At 35.3% G+C, this 24,827-nt stretch overlaps 1 protein-coding gene across 1 annotated transcript in view; it reads left to right on the forward strand.

Moving 5' to 3' along the window:
- RRM2B (ribonucleotide reductase regulatory TP53 inducible subunit M2B) overlaps positions 1-24,474 on the forward strand; it is a 37,445-nt gene extending 12,971 nt beyond the window's left edge. Inside the window, exons 4-9 of the mRNA XM_082674855.1 lie at positions 732-865; positions 1,445-1,539; positions 4,218-4,351; positions 15,432-15,536; positions 16,724-16,837; positions 20,658-24,474. Of these exons, the coding sequence (XP_082530981.1) occupies positions 732-865; positions 1,445-1,539; positions 4,218-4,351; positions 15,432-15,536; positions 16,724-16,837; positions 20,658-20,810 (735 nt within the window). The 3' untranslated portion in view covers positions 20,811-24,474. The remainder of the gene's footprint in view (positions 1-731; positions 866-1,444; positions 1,540-4,217; positions 4,352-15,431; positions 15,537-16,723; positions 16,838-20,657) is intronic.
- The last annotated feature ends 353 nt before the right edge of the window (positions 24,475-24,827 follow it).

Genomic DNA, 24,827 nt, shown 5'->3' on the forward strand with positions numbered 1-24,827 from the left:
TTTCCACTTTTGTTCTCATTCAGCAGTTAAATGACAGTAATGGTGGTAAGATAATCAGACTGAGTCTGAAAAATGATGTCTAAGAAATGAACTTAACTCTTGAGAACATTTTTTCTGATGAAGTGTCAGAGGCAAGGATACATTTCTGTTATTTGACCCCCCAAAATATCATGAAATCAAGCATATTGTACCAATCAAAACTACTTACAAGGCATAAGCATGAGTTTGATTTTACCCTTAGATAGTAACCCTAATAGAGAACCTGCACCTTAATAATCTTTCCAGAGCTCTGCCATGGAGCACTGGGTCTGGCTTCCCATTTTTAAACTTCTATTATGGTTGGTTAGAAGACATGCTTTCTTATTAAAAAGAATGGGAAGATGCAAACTTTCATTATAAGCTTGTAGGGGCTTCAGTAGATCTAATTAAGGTCAATTCTACAAAGCAAAATAATCATTTTTGGTAGATGTTCTAAAGTTTATTTGGCTTTATAAGCAGTATCTCCACCTAATAGGTCAGTTTATTTAATTGCTTAAGAATATAGTATGCAACTAATTGTGGAGGGTTGATGGATTAAGTAGTACTGCTTAAAATAATTCATAAGGTCTTTCTGACCTGTCTGTGGCATGACAGGTGATTTTTAAGTGATAATTCTGATGTCCAGATTCTGATTTGCAGTGTTTAATGAGAGCCCATAGAATTGGATATATTTGTTTCCCTTATCTTCTTAGGTGGAGCGCTTTAGTCAGGAGGTGCAGGTTCCAGAGGCTCGCTGTTTCTATGGCTTTCAAATTCTCATCGAAAATGTTCACTCAGAGATGTACAGTTTGCTAATAGACACTTACATCAGAGATCCTAAGAAAAGGTATTACTGCTGGGATTTTATTTACAAAGGTTTATCCTATTGCTTGATTATGTTAATATTAAGGAACTAAATATTAGGGAAAGATTATTCAAATATGGAAGTTTAGGAGGACAATATTTTCTATTGCTTAATAATGTGTTAGATTAAAAAAAACTTGTATAGGACCAGTAAATCTTTGGATAGTATATCTTAAAAAACTGTTCACACACTGTTCTGTTTAGAAATTAAATATTCTGATTTAGTCAATTTTGTATAAGACCAGATCCAAAGCACTAATTTGAGTTTTACTTTCACTTCTATATTTTATGGACATGCAAAAATACAGAAAAACTACAGGTCTGTTGCATACCATAGAATTGCATAGAATCAAATATAGTCTGATTAAAAACAAGTAAATTGGAGATTCCCTGGTGGTCCAGTGGTTAGGACTCGGCGCTTTCACTGCTGAGGGCCCGGGTTCAATCCCTGGTCGGGGAACTAAGATCCTGCAAGCCGTGTGGCGCAGCCAAAGATAAAAACAAAAAAAAAAAACCAAAAAACCAAGTGAATAACTTTGCCATTAATCTTTTGTTTTTACAGGGAATTTTTATTTAATGCAATTGAAACAATGCCTTATGTTAAGAAAAAAGCAGATTGGGCCTTGCGATGGATAGCAGATAGAAAATCTACTTTTGGTATGTAGCTTTAATTTATATATGATCAAATTAGCCTTGGGTTATACAATGCTATTTTACATGGTGTAGTATCACTATTCCTAAGAATTAATTCGAAACTGGTGAAAAATAATCTAAATCTATTATCTATTCTGTTTATTAAATTGAAAGTTGAAAGGTTAAATGTCAGCGCATAATTACAGGTAAATAAGAATCAGTCACATAGACTCTGACAAGAATATTAGAGCAAGACTATATGCTTTCAGTAATGTTTATTTTCCCTAAAATAAAGCAAATCAAAGTCTTAACATTTTTCAGGGAACAAATATGTAAATTAGTGCACTCAACTAAGGCAAGAAACAGTTTGCAATAACAGGCTTATTTTTCACAGATAAGTTAAACGCAAACACCCTTTTGGGTGAGTTGAGATCCAATAACATTTTTTTATGGAAGCGATTAACATTGTTTCTTATAATATAAATATTTATTACATTTAATTAAAATATTCAGATATTTAATTTAAATAGCTCTAAGTACCTTTCTTATTTATTTTACAATTGGTTGTCTTTACTTTCTGGTTTTATTCATCATGTGGGGAAAGAGGTCTCAAAATTTTTGGTCTAAGTACTCCTTTGCACTCTTAAAAATTATTGAGGACTGGTTATATCTATTGATATTTTCATATTAGAAATTAAAGCCAAGAAATTTTCAAAATATTTAATTATTAATGCATATTAAATTAACAGTAATAACCCATTGCAGTTTGAAATAAATAATGTATATTTATGAAAAGAAACACTGTATTTTCCCAAAAAATTGGAATGGCCTAGTTTTGGCCATTCCATTCTCACTGGAATGAGAATGGCCTAGTTTTTTATTTTTGCAAATCTCTTTAATGTCTGACTTAATAGGAGGATAGCTGGATTATATCTGCTTCTGCATTCAATTTGTTGCAGAATGTTGTTTTGGTTGAAGTATATAAAGAAAATCCAACCTCCTTCAGATATGTAGTTAGAAAAAGGAGAAGTATTTTACCAGGCTTTTCAGATTGTTGTGAATATTGTTGTGTAGCCTTTGGAAAACACCACTTGTATATTCATGACAGAATGATGGTAAAAAAGATAAATAGTGTCTTATTATTACTATGAAAATAGTTTTGACTTCACAGACCTCCTGGGTCTGTGGATCTCCAGGGATCCCTGGACCACACGTCAAGAACCAGTGATATAGTGTAGGATATGGGCAAGATGTAGTGTATCAGGGAAGAAACATATATGTCTGCATTGCTTTCAGTTCATTTCAAGAATGAGAAAAGCAGTGATTCTCAGTGTGCATAAAATCATCTGGAGAATTTGTGGAAAAATCCTGCCAATTCCTGGTCCTCACCAGAGAGTGATCTGCATTTTATACCCAGCTGATTTTCTCACAAGTGGATTGAGAAGCACATTTTGAGAAACATTGGCTTTAGAGAAAAACAAAGGGAAATGTCAAGGTGTTCAATATGCACTGAAAAGATTAGTGTGGATAGAAAATGATGGACAGGCTCACAGAAAGCATGTCTTTCATGATACTACCAAAGAAGTAACCTAGAAATAGAGAAAATAGAGGAGGGTGGCAGTCATCCTGTGACAATCTGCTTAGTTTTTTAAAAAAGTGAGATATACTGCTTAGTTTTTTAAAATATCTTTAAAGAACTTTAAAACATTAAATATATAGATTCAACCTTAATATACGTAATGAAATTACATTTCAAACATCAAAATAAGTATGAGTTACACAATCTTATTGCATTGCATCATAGAGGTTAGCTGTATCTTAAAAATACATCCTACTTTCCTATCTCTAAAATCATGAGGCCTTTACAATTCATTATAGCTTTTAGAAGAAACGTTTTGGAACATTTGTAGCTCACATCTATTCTTGAAAATTTGTAAAATTTAACGCTCATAATCCTTTAATCTTCTCCAAAAAGAATAGCCTTCTATAATTATTTCTGTTATGATTTTCATTCTGTAGCATTCATGTGAATGCATAGAATAGTTAAAATGACAATGTTCCTCTTATTCAAAGTTTGTATAAAATTATAGTCTAGTTCCCTTATAGATGAACATTCACATGACATCACATTTATGTCAATTAAAAATGAATCAATTATACCTATTATCTTATTAATAGCAAGATGAAAATATAGTAATCTATGTTAAATTAATGATAACTCTCCATCCTAAAACAAATAAGTCACTAGTTTAAAGAGCTATTTTTGTTTTCAAAAGGGTCAACAGAGCATAGTGTTCAAACATACATGTATGTACATATTGCATTCACAAACACGTACCTGCAAAAAAAAACCAAACAAACACGTACCTGCACTCACAGGCATGTGTGGTGCACAGATATATCACCTCTTTTTTTGCGTGTGGAAGGCTCTCCTTTGTCCACATTCCAAGACCTGCAGGAGTCCAGTGTTGGACCTAAGACCTGAAGTTGACATACCTTTCTGCTCTAGTAGGTAGAGGTGGCAAACTTCCTCCTCTGAAGACTTGGCCGCAGCACTAACTTGTTGATTGTGTTTCTTGGCAAAACAGTTGTGATATTATTATTAAAAAATATATGTAAAGGTATATATTATACATATATAAGCTTGAAAATGTCTGCAGTATATGATATTTCAGAAAGTGAAACTATTTTTTGTCTCCCAGGGGAAAGGGTGGTGGCCTTTGCTGCTGTAGAAGGAATTTTCTTCTCGGGATCTTTTGCTGCTATATTCTGGCTAAAGAAAAGAGGACTTATGCCTGGACTTACTTTTTCCAATGAACTCATCAGCAGAGATGAAGTAAGGAATGAAGTATTCTTCTACTTATATTTGTAATCATAGCTGCTGTTCATTTATTTTTCCTTCTGCTGAAAATACTTATGGTGACACAAATATCCTGTTAATTAAAATAAAACAGGAAGTCATTTCTTCCTTGGATTTTAAGACTGTGTTTTCTTCCTACCTCTCTTACTGTTCCTCCTCAATCTCTGCCCATCCTTATGTACCAATGTACTCCTGGGTTCCCACTTTGGTCGCTCTCCTTCCCTATACATGACCTCCTGGCTGATCTTATTTATTCCCATGGAATCAGCTGCCACCTAGATGCTCATAACAATTAAAACTTTATCTGTAGCCTGGTTATTCTTTCCTGAGCTCCAAACCCATAAATTCAAGTGCATGATAGACGTTTTCTCCTGGAAGGCTCCACAGATATCTCAAACCTAGTATCAAGCTCATCATCTTTCTCCTGAAATGTGTTCTTCCTGTTTTCTCTGTCTCATTGAGTGCCTCTACCTTCTACCCAGTCATACGAATTTGAAATTTGGGAGTCATTTTAGATTGCTTCTTTTTTTTTTTTTTTGCTATATCCAGTCAGTCATTAAATCTTGTCTCCCTCTGTCTGCAACACTCTTTCCATCTTTTCTACCATTTTTGTTTTCATCTGTTGATTACCTTCTCACAAGTTGCCACTTAAAACTTTCCTACCCCAATTAGGTAAAACTGACCACTCTTTGTTCTATGTATTCCTCTGAAACCTGAACTTGTCCCTACCTTAGAGTCCATAACATGTATTGCACTTCTTTTTTTTTAACATCTTTATTGGAGTATAATTGCTTTACAATGGTGTGTTAGTTTCTGCTTTATAACAAAGTGAATCAGTTATACATATACATATGTTCCCATATCTCTTCCCTCTTGTGTCTCCCTCCCTCCCATCCTGCCTATCCCACCCCTCTAGGTGGTCACAAACCACCTAGCTGATCTCCCTGTGCTATGCGGCTGCTTCCCACCAGCTATCTATTTTACGTTTGGTAGTGTATATATGTCCATGCCACTCTCTCACCTTGTCACAGCTTACCCTTCCCCCTCCCCATATCCTCAAGTCCATTTTCTGGTAGGTCTGTGTCTTTATTCCCGTCTTACCCCTAGATTCTTCATGACATTTTTTTTTCTTAGATTCCATATATATGTGTTAGCATACAGTATTTGTTTTTCTCCTTCTGACTTACTTCACTCTGTATGACAGACTGTGGGTCTATCCACCTCACTACAAATAACTCAATTTCGTTTCTTTTTATGGCTGAGTAATATTCCATTGTATATATGTGCCACATCTTCTTTATCCATTCATCTGTTGATGGACACTTAGGTTGCTTCCATGTCCTGGCTATTGTAAATAGAGCTGCAATGAACATTTTGGTACATGACTCTTTTTGAATTATGGTTTTCTCAGGGTATATGCCCAGTAGTGGGATTGCTGGGTTATATGGTAATTCTAGTTTTAGTTTTTTAAGGAACTGCCATACTGTTCTCCACAGTGGCTGTATCAATTTACATTCCCGCCAACAGTGCAAGAGTGTTCCCTTTTCTCCACACCCTCTCCAGCATTTATTGTTTCTAGATTTTTTGATGATGGCCATTCTGACCGGTGTGTGATGATATCTCATTGTACTTTTGATTTGCATTTCTCTAATGATTAATGATGTTGAGCATTCTTTCATGTGTTTGTTGACAATCTGTATATCTTCTTTGGAGAAATGTCTATTTAGGTCTTCTGCCCATTTTTGGATTGGGTTGTTTGATTTTTTGTTATTGAGCTGCATGAGCTGCTTGTAAATTTTGGAGATTAATCCTTTGTCAGTTGCTTCATTTACAAATATTTTCTCCCATTCTGAGTGTTGTCTTTTCGTCTTGTTTATGGTTTCCTTTGCTGTGCAAAAGCTTTAAGTTTCATTAGGTCCCATTTGTTTATTTTTGTTTTTATTTCCATTTCTCTAGGAGGTGGGTCAAAAAGGATCTTGCTGTGATTTATGTCATAGAGTGTTCTGCCTATGTTTTCCTCTAAGAGTTTTATAGTGTCTGGCCTTACATTTAGGTCTTTAATCCATTTTGAGTTTATTTTTGTGTGTGGTGTTAGGGAGTTTTCTAATTTCATACTTTTACATGTAGCTGTCCAGTTTTCCCAGCACCACTTATTGAAGAGGCTGTCTTTTCTCCACTGTATATTCTTGCCTCCTTTATCAAAGATAAGGTGACCATATGTGCATGGGTTTATCTCTGGGCTTTCTATCCAGTTCCATTGATCTATATTTCTGTTTTTGTGCCAGTACCATACTGTCTTGATTTCTGTAGCTTTGTATTATAGTCTGAAGTCAGGGAGCCTGATTCCTCCAGCTCTGTTTTTCTTTCTCAAGATTGCTTTGGCTATTCGGGATCTTTTGTGTTTCCATACAAATTGTGAAATTTTTTGTTCTACTTCTGTGAAAAATGCCAGTGGTAGTTTGATAGGGATTGCATTGAATCTGTAGATCGCTTTGTGTAGTAGAGTCATTTTCAGAATGTTGATTCTTCCAATCCAAGAACATGGTATATCTCTCCATCTGTTTGTATCATCTTTAATTTCTTTCATCAGTGTCTTATAATTTTCTGCATACAGGTCTTTTGTCTCCTTACGTAGGTTTATTCCTAGATATTTTATTCTTTTTGTTGCAATGGTAAATGGGAGTATTTTCTTAATTTCACTTTCAGATTTTTCATCATTAGTGTATAAGAATGCCAGAGACTTCTGTGTATTAATTTTGTATCCTGCTACTTTATCAAATTCATTGATTAGCTCTAGTAGTTTTCTATTGCACTCTTGTCTCTCTCCTCTACTGGACTCAAGTTCCTTGAGTGCAGAAAACTTTTTATTTATCTTTGTGTTCTCAGTGTTAGACCATTATAGCCATTTGGGTCACATTGATTGACTAATCCTGGCTCCTCAGCTTATTTCTAAAGTGACCTTGTCAAGTTACTTAACTTCTCTGAGCCTCAGTTTCTTCAGTTATACACCTTAACAGGCTTTTGTTAAAATGCAATGAAACAATATGTAAAAGTACTTTTTGGGAATCCCCTCATAGTCCAGTGGTTAGGACTCTGTGCTTTCACTGCTAAGGGGGAGCAGGTTCAATCCCTGGTTGGGGAACTAAGATCCTGCAAACCGCATGGCATGGCCAAAAGAAAAAAAAATGCTTTGTATAATTACTTTGTGTTGTTTTGTGTCTTTAAATTTCTAATAATTTTTATTATTAATGTTATATATGATTATTATAGAGAATTAAGAGAATAAAATCATTCAGTCTCAACACTCAGAGATAGCCACCTTCCATATTTTGTATTTCCTTCTGGACAATTTTCTACATTTAAACCTATGTAAATATATACAAACATATTTTTATAATTTGAGATATTCTGCGTTTTTCATATTTTTTTGAGCTAAGATCATCTTTTTTCACTAAGCAGAATATTATGAACATTATTCTATGACATTAAGCATTTTTCGGAAACAGTTTTGTTAGATTATATATTACATATCCTAATGAGTACATGTATCATTTATTTGACTATAATTAGAAATTTAGGTCGTTTCCTGGTTTTTTGTTTGTTTTGCTATAATGCAAAATGACTATCTTTGTATATAAGCTTTGTCTTAATTTCATACTATTTTCCTAAGGTATATTCCCTAGAAATAAAACTACTAGAGTATAAGGCATGAACATTTTAAAGGCCATCATACTCACTTGCAGATTTCTTTCCAGAAATCAGATAACAATTTGTAGCCCCGCCTAACAATGTATGAAAATGTCTTTTCTTACTATACCCTTACCAGATTTACTTGTTAAACATTGGATAAATTTGATAGGAGTAGTTAGTATCTCATTATTAGTTTTAGTTGCATTTATCTGATTACTGCTTAGATTGAACATTGTTTTCATAGTGATACTAGTCATTTGTCTTTTTTTCTGTAGTTACCTGTTCTGGTCTTTTGCTTTTATTACCATCGGTATATATTCCCAATGCACAGTAACTGATTGGGCTCTTTCAATAAGTATTTGTTTATTGAGTTTGTTATATTTATCACATGAATATAATATAAAATATGAATTTTGTTATATTTACTGCAAATATTTTCCCAGTTTGTCATTTGCTTTTTAATTTTGTTTGTTCTTTTTTTTTTTTTTTTGGGTGAAGTAGAAGAGGATAGCTTTATTTCTTTGCTAGGCAAAGGGGGACACAGTGGGCTCCTGACCTCGAAGAAAACTACATTTCTCTGTTCGAATCTGCCCTTTGGAACTCAGGGAAGGTCATGGAGGCTGGAGTCTTGCCTACAAGAAATGGGGGACAAAAGGGCCTCCAAGCCTGGGAACACCACAGGGCCTCACTCAGTTTCACTCCACCTTTTCTTTGATATTCCTCAATCTTGAGGACAGATACTGGACAAGAAAGGGAACAATCATTTTGGATAGAGATGTTAATCATAAACGGAGGAACCCTGTTTTAGGAAGAATTGGTTTTAATCCTTACTTCGGTTTTTATCTTTCCCCAGATCTTTCAGGGAAGTGGGTGATGACTGTTCTGACTACTTCCTGCTCAGATGGGGCATAGTCCTGCCTAATTTTGGGGCAATAGATACCAAATTAAACATATTTGAGTTCCACATCCTGGATCCGAGTCTTATATGATTAAGATCTCAATTCCTTGGTCCAGTTAGAGGTAAGAGTGACGACTGGAACTTTAATAGACAGAATGGATCTCATTCCCTTAGGAATTCAGGATAGGTCTGAAGGCCAGTTTGGAACTGGTACTGAGGAGAGACTTGTTGTAGCCAGTTGTTTCCAAACTATCCCTTGTATGGTGAAAACCCATCAAGGCAATCCTGAAGACCTGGAAATAGGAAGCTGACTACATATCTAGCCATTAGAATTATCAAAAAGAATCAGCATATGAATCTATAGGTAGAAGGTATGAGAAAGGCTAAGAAAACAGAATTTTCATTCCGCTTGTCGGAACAAATATTTAAGTTTCCCGAAGGGTGAGATGTCCACTTCTCGGGAGTCTGCTCGCTGGCTGTAGGCAGGCTTGGCTGGTCAGTCTCTGGTAATCTTACTCTGGTGTGATGTACCCATGGCTTTACTCCATCCCATTTTAGAGAGACATGAGTAGTAAGAAGAATGTTATAGGATCCCTTCCTAGGATCCCTTCTGTTTCTCTTTAAGCTGCTGCTTAGGTCCTTGCTCTTTCCATACTTTCAGCAGCACCTTGTCTCCTGCTTTGAGGGGATGCAAGAGAGCTTCCAGGTGAGGGGGAGACCTGTGGAACATAAACTCATCCATGCATACAGTTAACAATTGACCAGTCTGTTGTACATACTGTTTAATTTTTTTCTTCCTGTGTTAGAGATGTTTCTCTTTTTGACTGTTACTACTTTTTCCCTTCTGGCTGGAAAGGCTTCTACTCAACCTTGATCCAGGTGTGATCCTCTTAAATCTTCAGCCAAAATCTCATTGAAGAGGGTGGGGGAATTTTTAAATCCTTGTGGCATCCTTGAGTTTGACATAGCTCAGAAAATTCCAAGTTTACAACAATACAGGAATGAATGTGTCTGAAATCACATCCACAATGGTCATGTAGTTTTATCATAATTACTCCATTTTGACTCTCAAATGCATTCCCCATGTCAATGTTAAAGCAGATGTACAATGCACGTCTGAAAGGCCACAAAACAGGCCGCTTTTTACCGCTTTTTAAAGTTAAACCATGTATAGACCAGAGTGACTTCCTCATACCTCAATATGTGCAGATTTTTTTCTTTCATTTCCCCTTTTGATTGCAAGTCTTTCAGTAGAAGACATTGATGATCAAAATATCTGTCCCTTGGTGCCAGGGTGATTCAGCTGTTTGCCCCAGGTGTAGATCATGTCCCTTGGTGCTAGGCCTCCTTTGTATTTACCTAGTCAATCCACATTGGGGGAAAACTGATCAAGTATAGTGAACAAGCACAGAGGTATGTTAATGAGGACATGCTTTATAGGCTATACATTTTATCATTTATACCCAATTGTCACACAAGCATTGTACATGTGCTTTCAGCAATAGACATAAAACAAGCAGTGGTACATGATGAGTAATTACACTCTGATACCTTCACTGGGTAGTTTTCCTTTCCTCCTAAACATCAGGGCAAAAGTGTGACTAACACAATAACTTTCATAAATTCAAACTTCAATTAACAGAACTAGAATTTCATATCTATTGAAACATAATCCTTTTCTCTAAAATTACCCCCATTTTCATAACCCAAGAGTCTCCAATTTCTGGAGGGACTAGGCAGAGAGAAAAGAATATTTCAGTTTTTCCTACAGAGGTGTAATTTACCCAATTGTTCTAAGTCATAAGTAGCTTGAGGGGAAGGGCTTCCCTATGTCTGGGAAAACCATAAACATTATTTACCAGCCCACTCGGTAACTAATCCTTTTGCTAACTTTTTATGAAGCCATCAGATTCTCCATTAAGATTTTAACATTTCTTAACCAGCTCAGCTGTATGATATGAAATTTATCAGAGACCTGTATTTGTCAAAAGGGGTCCTTCACATAAGTCTTCTTGAAGATGAAGTACCTTTGCAAAAGCATCAGAGTACAGCAGCAGAAAGACTTAAAAGGGCTCAGTTAAGCATCTGACTGCAATGTAATTGGTAAAGAAACTTGGTTACAATAACCAGGATTACATTTAACTTGACTGATTACATTTAATTTAACATACCAAATAATCCTAGTTAAATATTTCTCTCTGAGATGCCTCAGGGGCCCTCTGAAGAATCTCAAAGTTAGCTGGAGATCAAAAGAACCTTTAGAAACTGCCAAACAATACTTACTCATTTTATACAAAGTGAAAAGATTTCAAGGGCAAATAGGAATCTGGTCTTGCCCTAGCCCACTCCCAACAAAATCCATTTACCCAAATAGATTTAACCCAATCTTTGAAAATCCTGATCATGCACAACTTTAAAAACATGTGCTTTCTTATGGAGAATTATTCCTAAAGAGTTTACCCAAAAGCTCTTATCTCACTTGCATTACTTAACACTGATGACATGTCTAAAGACATGTCTATATTAATCAAACCAACAAGCTTAAGCCACCTTCAATAGCAGATATTAATTCAGTACTGAATATTTCCCAGATCATGTGGTCCTAAAATTTATCTTGGCCATTTTTCTAGACATTTTGATTTAATTTGTAAGTGTTTACTTTTAAGTCAATTAGATAGAGCTCATTTACAAGTTAACTTTTATGTGAAGACTGAACCAGAGATCTGAATTTTTTTGCTTGAGTTTAAAAAGGCCTTCTTTCCCTGCCTTTTTCTTCACTCTCAGGAACTAGAGATGGTCTAGATAAAATAAGTGTTCTGGTGGGCCCAGGCACAGGGGGAGAGAAATAACAATTCCTTTTCATGGGGGAATAGCTGAAGATCTTCCAATTTTGTAAAAATACCCTGGGTGGGGTGTTATAAGATGGAACAGAGCTCTGATCACCCATAACAAGGCTAGTCCAGAAGGGAAAATCCCAACCAACATTCTGCCACAGGCAAAACCAGACACAATAGGACGGATTCCCTGGTGTTGTCACACGTGAGCCCTGTTAGTGAGCCCTGTTATTCAAAGACGTCTCAACCGGTCAATGTACTGACATGCATACTTACAACAAACATGGTCCCACGAACAAAACATGTACAACTCTTTTCTCAGTCTTCCTTATTTTCCTTTCCCTTCAGAAACAACCAGCTCTAGGCAAAATGACTTTCCTTTCTCTTTGTACCATCAGCTTGTTAACTAGCTGCTCACTTTTATTATGTAACTGCGTGAATGCTTGAACATATGGAATTTCTCCTGTCTTTCTATTCCTATGACAAAACAGCTCTAGCTGGAGAACAGTATAATAATTTAGGCTACCATTCAAAGACCATCTTTCGTCATTTGGGCTTCCCTGGTGGCGCAGTGGTTGGGAGTCCGCCCGCGGATGCAGGGGACACGGGTTCGTGCCCTGGTCCGGGAAGATCCCACATGCCGCAGAGCGTCTGGGCCCGTGAGCCAGGGCCGCTGAGCCTGCGTGTCCGGAGCTTAAGCTCCGCAATGGGAGAGGCCACAACAGTGAAAGGCCCGCGTACCGCAAAAAACAACAACAACAACAACGAAAAAAAACAAAGACCATCTTTCCTCATTTTCAAGAATGTACGTTGGCCAAACAGAATTACAATAGAATTTCATTTTTTTCCTAGTTATAGGTTTAGAACTATAGGTCGATGAGTCTGCCAAGATTTTTCCCAGGGGGCTATCAGATGGAGAAAGAGGAGGAGAAGGAGGGGAAGGGGAAGAGGAAGAAGGAGAAGGAGAAAAAAAGAAAACAGAGAAGAAGGAGAGGAGGAAGAAGGAGGAGAAGGAAAAGAAGAAGAAGGAGAAGAAAAAGAAGGAGCACTTCCTATATTTGATTGATAGAACACTCATGAGCGGACTGAAAACAAAACAGAACCCTCGCCAGCAGACGGAAGCCTTATGCCAGAAAAAAACAGACAGCACAAAGCTCAGAGTGGTTGCTTCCAAGTCCACTTATCCCATGACCTTAGTCTAAGCTGCGCCTTGCAGATGGGATTTCTGAAACAGAAAATCCCCAGATGGGAACCAAACGTTCCCCAGATGGAACCAAAAGTTCTTCAGAGGGACAAAATTGAAGGAGCCTGGGAGTGCACTCCCAGGGACTTACCCAGATTCTGGCAGAGGTGTTGCGACATCAGACGCTATCTTTTCTGCTTCCCCAAAACAATTCCTAGGAGTAGTTCGTCCAGGGCGGTCCAGGCAGGAGGAAGAGAGGAAGGGAGGAATGTCCTCAAGGCAAAAAGGGCCTTGGCAGTTGCTAGGGCGGTCCCTCTTCCTCTGTCTATTCCCACCTCAGAGTTCCAGCTGCCAGGATGGCAGACAGGGTTATCACTGGGGGCTCGGCCTCCAGGCAAGCGTCCCAGGTGATCTGGCTTCTAGGGACACCCCCCCCCCGACCGTCCCCGAGGCAGTCCCTTGGTGATCACCAAAATTGTTACCGAAAGCTTGGCCTCTCTGTATACCCGTGCCAAATCGAATCTCAGGGGACAGAGTTTTGGGTGAAGTAGAAGAGGATAGCTCTATTACTTTGCCAGGCAAAGGGGGACACAGTGGGCTCCTGCCCTCAAAAATTGTGTGTCCCCTGTTTGTTCTTTTAATGTACAAAACCCTGAAATTCGTGGGATCTACTTTCAGAGATGAGTTAAATAGTCACACATACTTTGGTTTTGAACATTTAACTCTTTAATGCCATTGAAATTTCTTTAGTACAAGTATGGAATGTAATATAAATAAAGCATAGGATAAGTTAGAATGTAACTTAATTTTATTTCACACACTCTTCGGAAGTTTTTCCAATTCTCTTTAAGTAATCCTTCCTTCTCCATTGACTTGTGATGTCTTCTTTATTATATATTAAGACTTCAAGTATACTAAAATCTGTTTCAGGGCTTTTTCTTTTTCATTAACCTATATGTCAATATCATGCCATAATAAACTATTTTAATTATTGTAGTTTTTTATGTTTTGATAATTAGTAGGCTAAATCTCATAACTTTTATTTTTAAAGTGTTCTTAAAAGATTCTGCCCATTTAGTCTTCCAGATTAATTTTTTAACTTAAAAACAACCCCACTAGGATTTTGATTAGAGTCGCTTTAAACCTCAAAATTAATTTTATTCCCTTATTGATTTAACAATTACAAGTGCCTGCCTTTGACTTACTCATCTCTGTAATAGGTAGCTAGCTGTCGGTTCTAATCAACCTACGTTGTCACCTTTCAGCAGTTCATTTGAAATTTGGTAATTTGAAATATCCTCTTGAGTCAAGTGGAGGGGGTATGTTTCACTAGTAAATTTTCTAAGATCAGCTATTTAAAGAGTTTTTTTCCTAATGGTTTCTTCTGGGAATGACAATTTAACTAGGTAAATAATCCTTGGAAAACAACCCTTGATTTGAGTCTTATCTTTCAATTGTCTGGGTTTTTGTTGTTTCATTTAGAAAAAGCTAAGCAGCTCTGATTTGTAATCCTCTAAAGTGTGTAGTCCTTCCACCTTCTCCTCCCTTGTTGGCTTACAGATTCATTTCTTTTTCTTTGTAGTTTAGAAATGTTAATTGACTCTGCCTTGTTGTCAGTCTCTAATTGTTAATTTTGTTTAGAACTCCATCATCTTTCTATGTCTCTGACCTTTCTCTTTTTGTTTTTTTTTTGAAATTTTCGTCTGTTGTTTTCAGCTTTATACCATCTGTTCTGTGTTTTGAAATCCCAATTATTGTAGGTTGAATCTCCTTGCTCTGTTCTCCAATTATTTAATTTCTATATCATTTCATATATTTGCATAACTATTCTGTTCTCCAATTATTTAATTTCTATATCACTTCATATATTTGCATAACTATTCTGTTCTCAAGGTATTTCACAATTTTGCTTTCTTTTGTCGTTGAGTTATCTGCAATGTCATTTCTGCTTTATACAGCTTCAGATGGTATCCTTAATTCTTCAGTTTCCATTTTCATTACACTGAATTTAATTCTATCTTGAGCCATTCTTGTTTAATATAACTTGTGTTTTTGAAATCTGTGAGTTTCACCTGTTCTTTAAATACTTAATTGTTTTTCAATCATTTCTTAATTTTTTAAAAAACACTAAAAATTAGCGAATTTGCATTTTGATTCTTCTTTGTTTTCCTTTCCAAAATGCTTTTGGTTGCAGATTTGTTGTTAATTAATTCTTCTTTCATGTTAATGAACTGAGATTTGCTGGCATTGAAAATTTTTCATTATAGGTTATTATAATTGGCATTTTAATAAGGCTTGAAGAAAAGAAGTTCCTGACCCTGTTAATCCTTCTTCTGTCTTCCAGAAGTTCAGTGTTGCATTCCTAACTACTTTATATAATGCCTGATGCATCACTGTGTGAAAATAGCTGATTAAATGTCCTTTGACAGTGATATTTTTCTTCTATTTTAGGGGCTTCACTGTGACTTTGCTTGCCTGATGTTTCAATACTTAGTAAATAAGCCTTCAGAAGAAAGGGTTAGGGAGATCATTGTTAATGCTGTTGAAATTGAGCAGGTAAGCAGGAAAGCTTACATAATTAGCACATCTCTCTTTCTTTGATGTTTGTACCATTATTTCATTAGGTTGACACATGAAATTGCCATTTTGTAGGTCAAAATAGGTATCAGCAATATTATATGGTCAACCTGGCAGTACCAATAGATGATGTATTGCAGTTATTATGTCAACTTATAATTTGGTTTATAAGTCAGTCTTTATTATATATTAAGATCTTATGTATACTATAATTTGTTTCAGGACTACTTTTTTGTCTCATTGATCTGTCAAATTTCATGCCATAACAAACTATTTTAATTATCTTAGCTCTCTAGGTTTTTAGCTGCTAGAGGGCAGTGATGGTTTCTTGTTTTGTATTCTTAAACTAGCAGGGTATCTAGCTTGAAGCATGCATCAAATGTTCACAGAATGAATAAATAAATGAATTAGTGAATAGTAAAGTATGATTTAGGGCATGTAAAGATCTCTAACTGGAAAGACCTGGATGCTTCACTTAGAGTACTTTTATCATTTTAAACAACTAGTTGAAAAGTAAAATAAGTTTTTAAACTTCTTTTTAATAGTGCATACTTTAACAGCCATAGTTTTCATATTGAGAAGAGAGAAAAGGCATAAATCTTGAATCACTTTTAGAACTAAATCCAAATGGTTAATATGTTTTTATTTTTTCTTTATTAAAACTTTACCACTGTGTTTCAATATAATTGGCGTTCAGTTTATCTCCCAATTCCCAGATCCATTTCTATTTCTTTCTCATTTTCTCTATTAATTGAGCTTTCTCTCTTTCCCAGTTCCCTTTCATAGTCATGTTCCCCACAGCAATCATCTTAGGTGAATCTTTTTCTGGGTATTTCAGAACAAAGTATCTCCTTTTTTTCTATTGAGAAAGCATAAAAATTCAGGTCCTGTAAGTGCTACTTTAAAAAACGCCGGTAGTGTAATAGTTTCAATTTACTTTGGCTATATGAGAATGTGAAATAATAATGTGAATAGTAACACCCCAAACATTTTTAAGCAAATGAGCATTGTTTGCCATGTTGAAAGAATTTATCCTAGTGTACTTTCCTTGAACAAGATCAGTGACTTAGAAGATTAATAAAATTAGAACCCTCTTTTTATTTGGAAAACACATACAATTTATTGTTCTTTCTTTCTACTTTATTCTGTTTTTCTTTATATCTCAGGAGTTTTTAACAGAAGCCTTGCCAGTTGGCCTCATCGGAATGAATTGTGTTTTGATGAAACAGTATATTGAATTTGTAGCTGACAGATTGCTTTCAGAACTTGGATTCTCAAAGGTAAGGTGTTTAAAACGTATCACTGCTAGCTAAAATGTTATAGTGAGGTAAGGCCTCTAAAATACGTACTATATTTCTCTGAAAGCTTTTGTAACATACTAGTCTATTTTTTTTAATTGTCCACAACAGCCTTGTTTTACATCAACAAATTGATTTTACAAAATCCTTAAATGAAACTTAAATGAAATTCATAACAGAAGTACATGCTGATAAATCTTAGAACTAATAAGCTCAATAAATTACATTGTAATACATAATTGTAGGTATCTGTTTAACAGGACTATCTTTAAGTAATTGGATTCAATATGCAAATATGTTTACCCTCAGATAAATCCCCATGTGTCTATATTATAATTTGGGGTTAATGCTTTTAAATAGGAAATCATTATTAGGAAGACATTAACTGTCATAATTTGACTCTTTGAACTCAGTTGTCTTTAAGTTATTTCTGTCATTTTGTTTATCAGAGATAATGTACCTGAATTTTCATGTGTGCTTTTCACATGACTTAAGAGGTGGAGGCTGCAGCCAGACTACCTGGGTTTGAATCCTGATTCCACCACTTTCTAGCAATGTGACCTTAGGCAAGTTGCTTAACAACTGTCTCAGTTTCCTCATCTGTAAAGTGAAGATAATAATAATCCTTACTACAAATTATTGTTGATGAGTTGGTATACTTAAAGCACTTAAAATAGTGTCAGACATATAGTAAATGAACACTAAATGGTCATGTTGTATTCATCATAAGTGGAACATTCACAGAAATTTACTATGTACTATAATATGTTAATTAGAAATTATAGGTTTTGATTTCTCAGCATGGAAATGGAAGTTTAAATTAATGAGACGAATTATGAAATCCATGATGCTGAGGTAATCATTACCTTTCTTGGTAATACATTTATTTTCTGGTAACTACAAAAATACTGTGATGAAAAAGTCAGATGGGGCAAAGATTTTTTGTAATTATAAACTGTAAAATATCACTATTTATATATTTTAGTTGCAAGATCCTCTCTTTTTACTGATCATTAGTGAGAGAAATAAAGTTTATAATTACATTAGTATGATCTCTGAAATTTATAAACTATGCATTAAAAGAAATTGTTTTTTTTTCCTAAGTTATACAATATGTTTGTTATAGGAAAGTTAATTTGTTTACTTAAACCTTAAAGTGAACTCACTATCCTTTAACCCACCACCATATCCTCACACCCACACATCCACATTCTCCTGCTTATTGGAAAACTACACACCCCTGAGTCTAGTTTTTCCTTTGGGAACTTGCTAACTCTAGATATATAAAACATGCTTCCTAAGAAGAAAATCTGGATGTAGTATAAAACATTATTTTTCCACAGGCCTTCAAAATATCTCAATAAATTTCAAAAAGCAGATTATACTGACCTCTTAGATTTAATGCAATAAAATTAGAAATTAACAATAAAAGATTACCAAAAAGTTCCATCTTCTTAGAAGTTGAGACTATATTCTTTAAAATGAGAGTAAAAATGAAAATATAAACTAATAGAAAATATAAACTAAATGGCATTAAGATTACTATATATCACAACTTGCAGAATGCAGCCAAACAGATCCTCAGAGGAAAATTTGTAGCCTTGAATGTCTATTAAGAAAGCAAGACAATTTAAAATACATGAACTAAACTTTGAACTCAACTACAAAAAGAATTATTCTTATAATGCTAGTTTTTGGTAAAATAAGAGATTATTTAAATTAGCAAATGGTTGTCATTTATACAGAATTCTAAATAGAAGCCACATTAATGTTGTTTTCAACTTTTCTTTTAGTTTTGGATTAGTCAATAAATATTTGAGTACTTCTATGTGTCAAAACCAAGCTACTTAATTTAGGTTGGTCTTAGTTACTTTGTCCATGACATGAATGTCTTGGATCAGATTTTTTGGAAGATACCCAGTTTTAAAATCCAGTGAATCTATGACTTGTTCTGTGCTCTTTCCACTGTATCCTGCTGTGAGTGATAACTCACCTTTTCACTGCCTCTTAGCAGTATTTCTGACAGGCAATTTCACAGAGTTCCACAGCTCAACCACGCCCAGCATATGTACTTTTTCTGGAAAAAAAATACATATAGCTTTTTTAAGATATAAATCACAGAACATGCAGTTCACCTATTAATAAATGTACAATTCAATGGTTTTAGTATATTTGCAGAGTTGTGCAGCTATCACAACACTTTGAGAATATTTTTATCACCCCACAAAGAGACTCTATACCCATTAGCAATCAGTCATTTCCTTTTCTTTCCTCCATCCCCACCATAGCCCTAGGCATTATTAATTTTTTGTCTCTTTAGATCTGCCTGTTCTATAAATCCCATTTCATATAAATGGAATCATACAATATATGATACATACCATATACTGGTATATGGTATATACAAAGCCAGTATAATGTTTTCAGATTTCATTCATGTTAACATGTATCAGTGCTTTATTCCTTATTATGGCCAAATAATATTCCATTGTATGATTATACCAAATTTTATTTATCCATTTATCGGTCGATGGAGATTTGGATGGTTTGCTTTTTTGGCTATTATGAATAATGCTGCTATGAGCATTCATGTATAAGTTTTTGTGTGAACATATGTCTTCATTTACCTTGGATATATAACTGGAAGTGAAATTGCTGGGTCATATAGTAACTCTGTTTTTAATCATTAGAGGAACTACCATACTCTTTTCCAAAGCCACTGCATCATTTTACATTAACACCAGCAGTACATGAGGGTTCCAGTTTCTCCACATCCTCACTAACACTTATTATCTTTTTTTCCTTCCAGTGTTATTGAGATATAATTGACATACAGCACTGTATAAGTTCAAGGTGTACAGCATAATGATTTGACTTACATACATCATGAAATGATGACCACAATAAGTTGTCTTTTTTATTACAGCCATCCTAGTAGGTGTGAAATGGTATCTCATTGTAGTCTTGGTTTGCATTTCCCTAATGGATAATGATTTTGAGCATCTTTTCATGTGCTTATTGGCCCTTGTATATCTTTTTTTAGAGAAACGTTTGTCCATTCAGATCCTTTGCCCATTTTTAATTGGGTTATTTGAATATATTCTTATCTGTGGTATTCCTAATTCCTGCTGGAATATTCCTAATTTTAAAAAATCCTCTTTTATTGTTCTTCATGGATCACGGAAATATCTCCATTTCCATCAAGCTTTATCTCCAGGCCTGCCTCTTGAATTCAGAAGCAGTAAAAAAGTTTTGTCAACTTATGTGCCACTTTTTGTTTGGGGTTACTATGGACAGCATTTATTCTGTCTACCCCAATCATGGTCCCTTAACATCAATTTGATGATTATATGTTCTCTTATGAACTAAGAAACATATTTATGTCCACAGTACATTGTTGGTAATTTAATATTTTGTAGTATCATGTAGATGTGACTATCTAATGGTAATACCTGTGAAAAATGCCTATAATACCTATGGTGTTTTAGATTTCTCAAGCTGTGAAGACATTTTAGTCATTTTAGTTTGGCATTAAATCTTTCATTTCCATTTTAAAATAGTCTTTTTTTTTCTTTCTGCTTCTTTGAATACCAGAGATGCTCGTATAGTTTCTTTAAGAGGTTAATAGGTGATCTTAGTCATCTTAAAATGTATCAGCCTTGAGTGCTTCCAGGACCCTAGGGAATAGTGTGATCTTAAGGTGACTAGACAGGTGTTGGGAGACCTGAGTTATCTATTGTTCTTCTTGTGGGATATAATTTGGCTTCTTCAGAATGTCTAACAATATTTCTTTTCTTTTCAGGTTTTTCAAGCAGAAAATCCCTTTGATTTTATGGAGAACATTTCTTTAGAGGGGAAAACAAATTTCTTTGAGAAACGAGTTTCAGAGTATCAACGTTTTGCAGTTATGGCGGAAACTACAGATAATGTCTTCACCTTAGATGCAGATTTTTAAAACCCTCCCCATACGTATCTAAACTTATCATTGGTAAATAGCAGTCTATTTTTCTCTGCTTAAAAAAAAAAAAAAACCCTAAAACATCTTCTTTAGGGCACAGGACTTTGCTCAAAAGGAAATCCAAATATCAATCAAGTTGCATTTATAGAAATATGCTTTAATCTTCCTGTTTAACAGTCAGAGTATGACCTCTAAATGCTTTTGTTCATCGCTAAAATAAAAGATGGCATTATATTTGTTAAGAGCATGGCGTGGGGGGTCAGATAAGAGTTTGAGATTCTGTCCTACTTTGTGTGACCCTTGGTAAATCAGTTAATCTCTCTAAACCTCAGTGTACTTATCTTTAAAAGGAATGTAATAGTAGGTCCTAAATTCATAAAGTGTGTATGAGGATTAAGATGCAAAATCAGTTCTTAGCCAATGCTGCTGTTGCAGCCTCCTCCTCCTTCCATCTCCCCCTCCTATTATTATTATTGTTGTTGTTAGTAATAGTATTAATTGCAGTGATGTGATAAAATACTCCCATCTCCTCAAAGTAATTGTGATTCTAGGTCCTAAGATCTAGACTTAGATCTTTGTATTTTTAAGGTTTTAGGAAGAACATAAAGATTTCCTTAAAAAGATTATAATTTTCATTAACATGAGAATAACTTCTTTGAATTTCTCAGTGTGTAGTTAAGGAAATTTAGTTCTAAGTTGCTTCGGGCAGGATACTTATGGAGTGGAATCTAGGAGGTTATCATGATAGTTGACCTTGTAAGCAAAATGATTCTGCTCCTTCAGAAACTAAAAGGGTAATTTTAGCCAGACATAGCCCTGGAATGTTTAAAACCAGGGTGAATTAGCTAGAATAGCATTTCCCAAAGAGTATTGTAAAAGCTGTTAGCCCCTCTAGATATTTTGTGGGGTGGTGGAGAGAGATTCTGTGGTCAAATGAGTTTGGGAAATATTGTACACTCCATTCCTCTTTAGAATGTATAGTCAGTACATCAAAGACTGACAAATTCTGCAGTACATAAACTGATTTGCCCCTGCATATTGCAAACCTACTTAACAAAGATCTGTTTTTCACCTGTTAACATCTCACCTAACTATTGTTCTTCAGAACATAGGTTGGAAAAAGCTGGCCTAGATAACCGTTCTATACATGGAGGAAGGGCCTGTGGACCAAGCAAGGGAGAACCTGGTAGGGATTATTGAACCATTTCAACTTTGTGCCAAGCTGAGGAATGTACCTGTGATTGACCCCAGCTATATTTCTTATACTCCCACAACTCTTATATGCTGTTATGAGACTTAATTCTTTTATGGAACGATGCCTGCTGCATGATAGCAGATGGTTAGGGAGACTGAGGAAAGGCCAGCATCTGAGAAGTCTGCTCCCTCTATCGTAGGGAACTGTCAAGAGGTAGCCTGAACCCAAGCAAGCAGTGGGGTTCCCCACTCACAGCAAATCATTTTATACAATTCTGGTTAATAAGGTTTAGAAATTTTCTCTTTGCATAAATTTTTGCTCCATTCATTCCACAACTATCTAATGGATTAAAACTGGGAGTTTTCAAGTGGATGCAAAAGGAACAGGCCATAACTTTATCTGTTAGAGAGGATATCAGAAACTTGAGCTATTTTGGCCTATAATAATACCATTTATCTGTTCAAGGCTTCATAGTTTGCCGAGTGTTTTTGCATCACCTCATTTGATCTCACAACAGCCTTATGAGCTTGACAAAGCAGGTAGTATTGAAATTTTTTTTTTTTTTTTTTTTTTTTTTGCGGTATGTGGGCCTCTCACTGTTGTGGCCTCTCCCGCTGCAGAGCACAGGCTCCGGACGCGCAGGCTCAGCGGCCATGGCTCACGGGCCCAGCCGCTCCACGGCATGTGGGATATTCCCGGACCGGGGCACGAACCCGCGTCCCCTGCATCGGCAGGCGGACTCTCAACCACTGCGCCACCAGGGGAGCCCAGGATTGAAATTTATAGATGGAGAGAATGAGGCTCAGCAAAGTTCAATGACTTGGCCAAGATCTGCTCATACTCACTGTCCCTACAATATATTTTTTTTTCTTAGAAGTTGTCTTATTTCTGATATTTAGTCCTTTGCCATCCATCTTCACTTCGGTTTCCCTATTTTTCCATTAAACTGTCACATACTTTAATTAAGGTACCATATACATTCATTAAAGTATCATAGTATCATAAACATTTTAACTATATTCAGGAAATATGTTCAAAGACATTCATCTACTGCCATACAAAAACTTACATTTAAAATTGATAACATATCGGTAGTGACATCAGAATGCAAGAAAAAAAGTTTTATATTGCATATTCCCTTTGTTTTGAATCCAAATCTTTCTCGGAGGTGATTACAAGTGCCTTAACATGAAGCTTATTTATCGTAGCAATAAACCTAACTGTATTGAGATGACATTTTAATACTGAAATACTGGATTTTTAATACACTGGTTTATTATATTCAGTATTCTATCCCCTTTTCCTGGCTTCCAGGTTTCATATTTATTTATTATGTTTAGTGTTTTGGTTCTTAGTTCTTAGGGAATCAAGAAGTTGTGGAATCTCTTTTTAATATTATCTGACAGGCAAAGAAAAAAATTCAGAGTATGTTTATAACTTTTGTTTTAATAGCACATGTATTTAAATCATTGCTATAGTAAAGTTGGTTATTTAAGAATGTAAAAACTAGTTGTTTGATGACAAATTGCATTTATTAAAAATATTTCCTTGTAGCCATGTAGAATCATGACTTGGAAGGACTCAGGAAGACTGATCCAGTGCTTTCAGACACGGCTGTTTTGCTGTTCAGTTACATACAAGAATAAACAATTATTCTTACAGTTTAAGCTTACCTCAGTCATGTCTTTATATACGAAATTTTTCCCGTTCTCTCATTTTGGAACATGCAAAATTTTCAGCTCCTTTTGCCACTTTGGTTTTCATTTGTTAATGGAAAATGTAACTATAGAGAAAACACAACAACTTGTGTATTTAAAAAATAAATTCTTTCATATTCAGAATTTTGCATTTTACATTTAAATATGCAAACGTCATACCGCAGAATTCCCAAATTGCATTTGTGCAGATTAAGCTAAGGGCTGAATGTCACTAACTGACTTTCGGTGATAAAGAGAGCTGCTGCTGCTATAAGAATGCCAGTTGAATCCTGTAACCAGCTATTATGTTTTTGAACTAAGTTGAGTGAACTGGTAGCCAACTCAGGAACCCTTCCTCAGCAGAAATCTGCATGCGTAGCACAGAAGTGAAATCTGTATATCTTTGTTTTTCCCACCCTTCAAATGGTCTGCTCCTGTTCAGACAGCAACAGGTTTGAAGGAAAATCTGATATTTCTGAGGCATTAGGACAAAAGAATTTAAGCCTTTAAATTTGGGGCTTAATTCTGTTAAAGAAAATACAGGTGAAAATGAAAGGCTGAAGAATGTTTTTTGTACAGGTAAAAGCATAACAATTCAGTCTTTTTCTAAGTTTCCAGGAACCTTAACTTACATATCTGTTTTACAACCGTGTTTTGATTTTTCCAAATGTCTGGTCATTTAACAAAGCTAGTATCTACTGTTTACATAGAAAGGTTTATTAGGTGTGGTGTACTTAAATATTTTTAATATATTTTACATTATGGTCAATCCAGCCAATCCTGCATATATAGAATTTGTTTTTTTCCCCAGAGAAATGAGTTGTTCTGTTATTTTATTAGTTTAGTACGTTAGAATAAACTGTATCATAGCTACATCATTTTGTGTATGTCATTTTTGAGTAAGAATGTTTCTTTGTAAGTGCAGGGGCTATCCTAGTAAAGGAATGTATATATTTTCTATTTGAGTATACAGATAAATACATATTGGTATTACTATGTTTAACTATTCCTCCTACCACTCTTCTTTGACCTAAGTGGGAACCCCCGCAGCTCTCTCTCATCTACTTTCTCCCAATCCGTGAGCCTGCCTTTCTTTGTGTCTCTTTGTATCCAGCTGAGATT

The sequence above is a fragment of the Grampus griseus genome (genome assembly GCF_964374135.1).
Source record: "Grampus griseus genome assembly, chromosome: 17".
NCBI classification, from domain to species: Eukaryota; Metazoa; Chordata; class Mammalia; order Artiodactyla; family Delphinidae; genus Grampus; species Grampus griseus.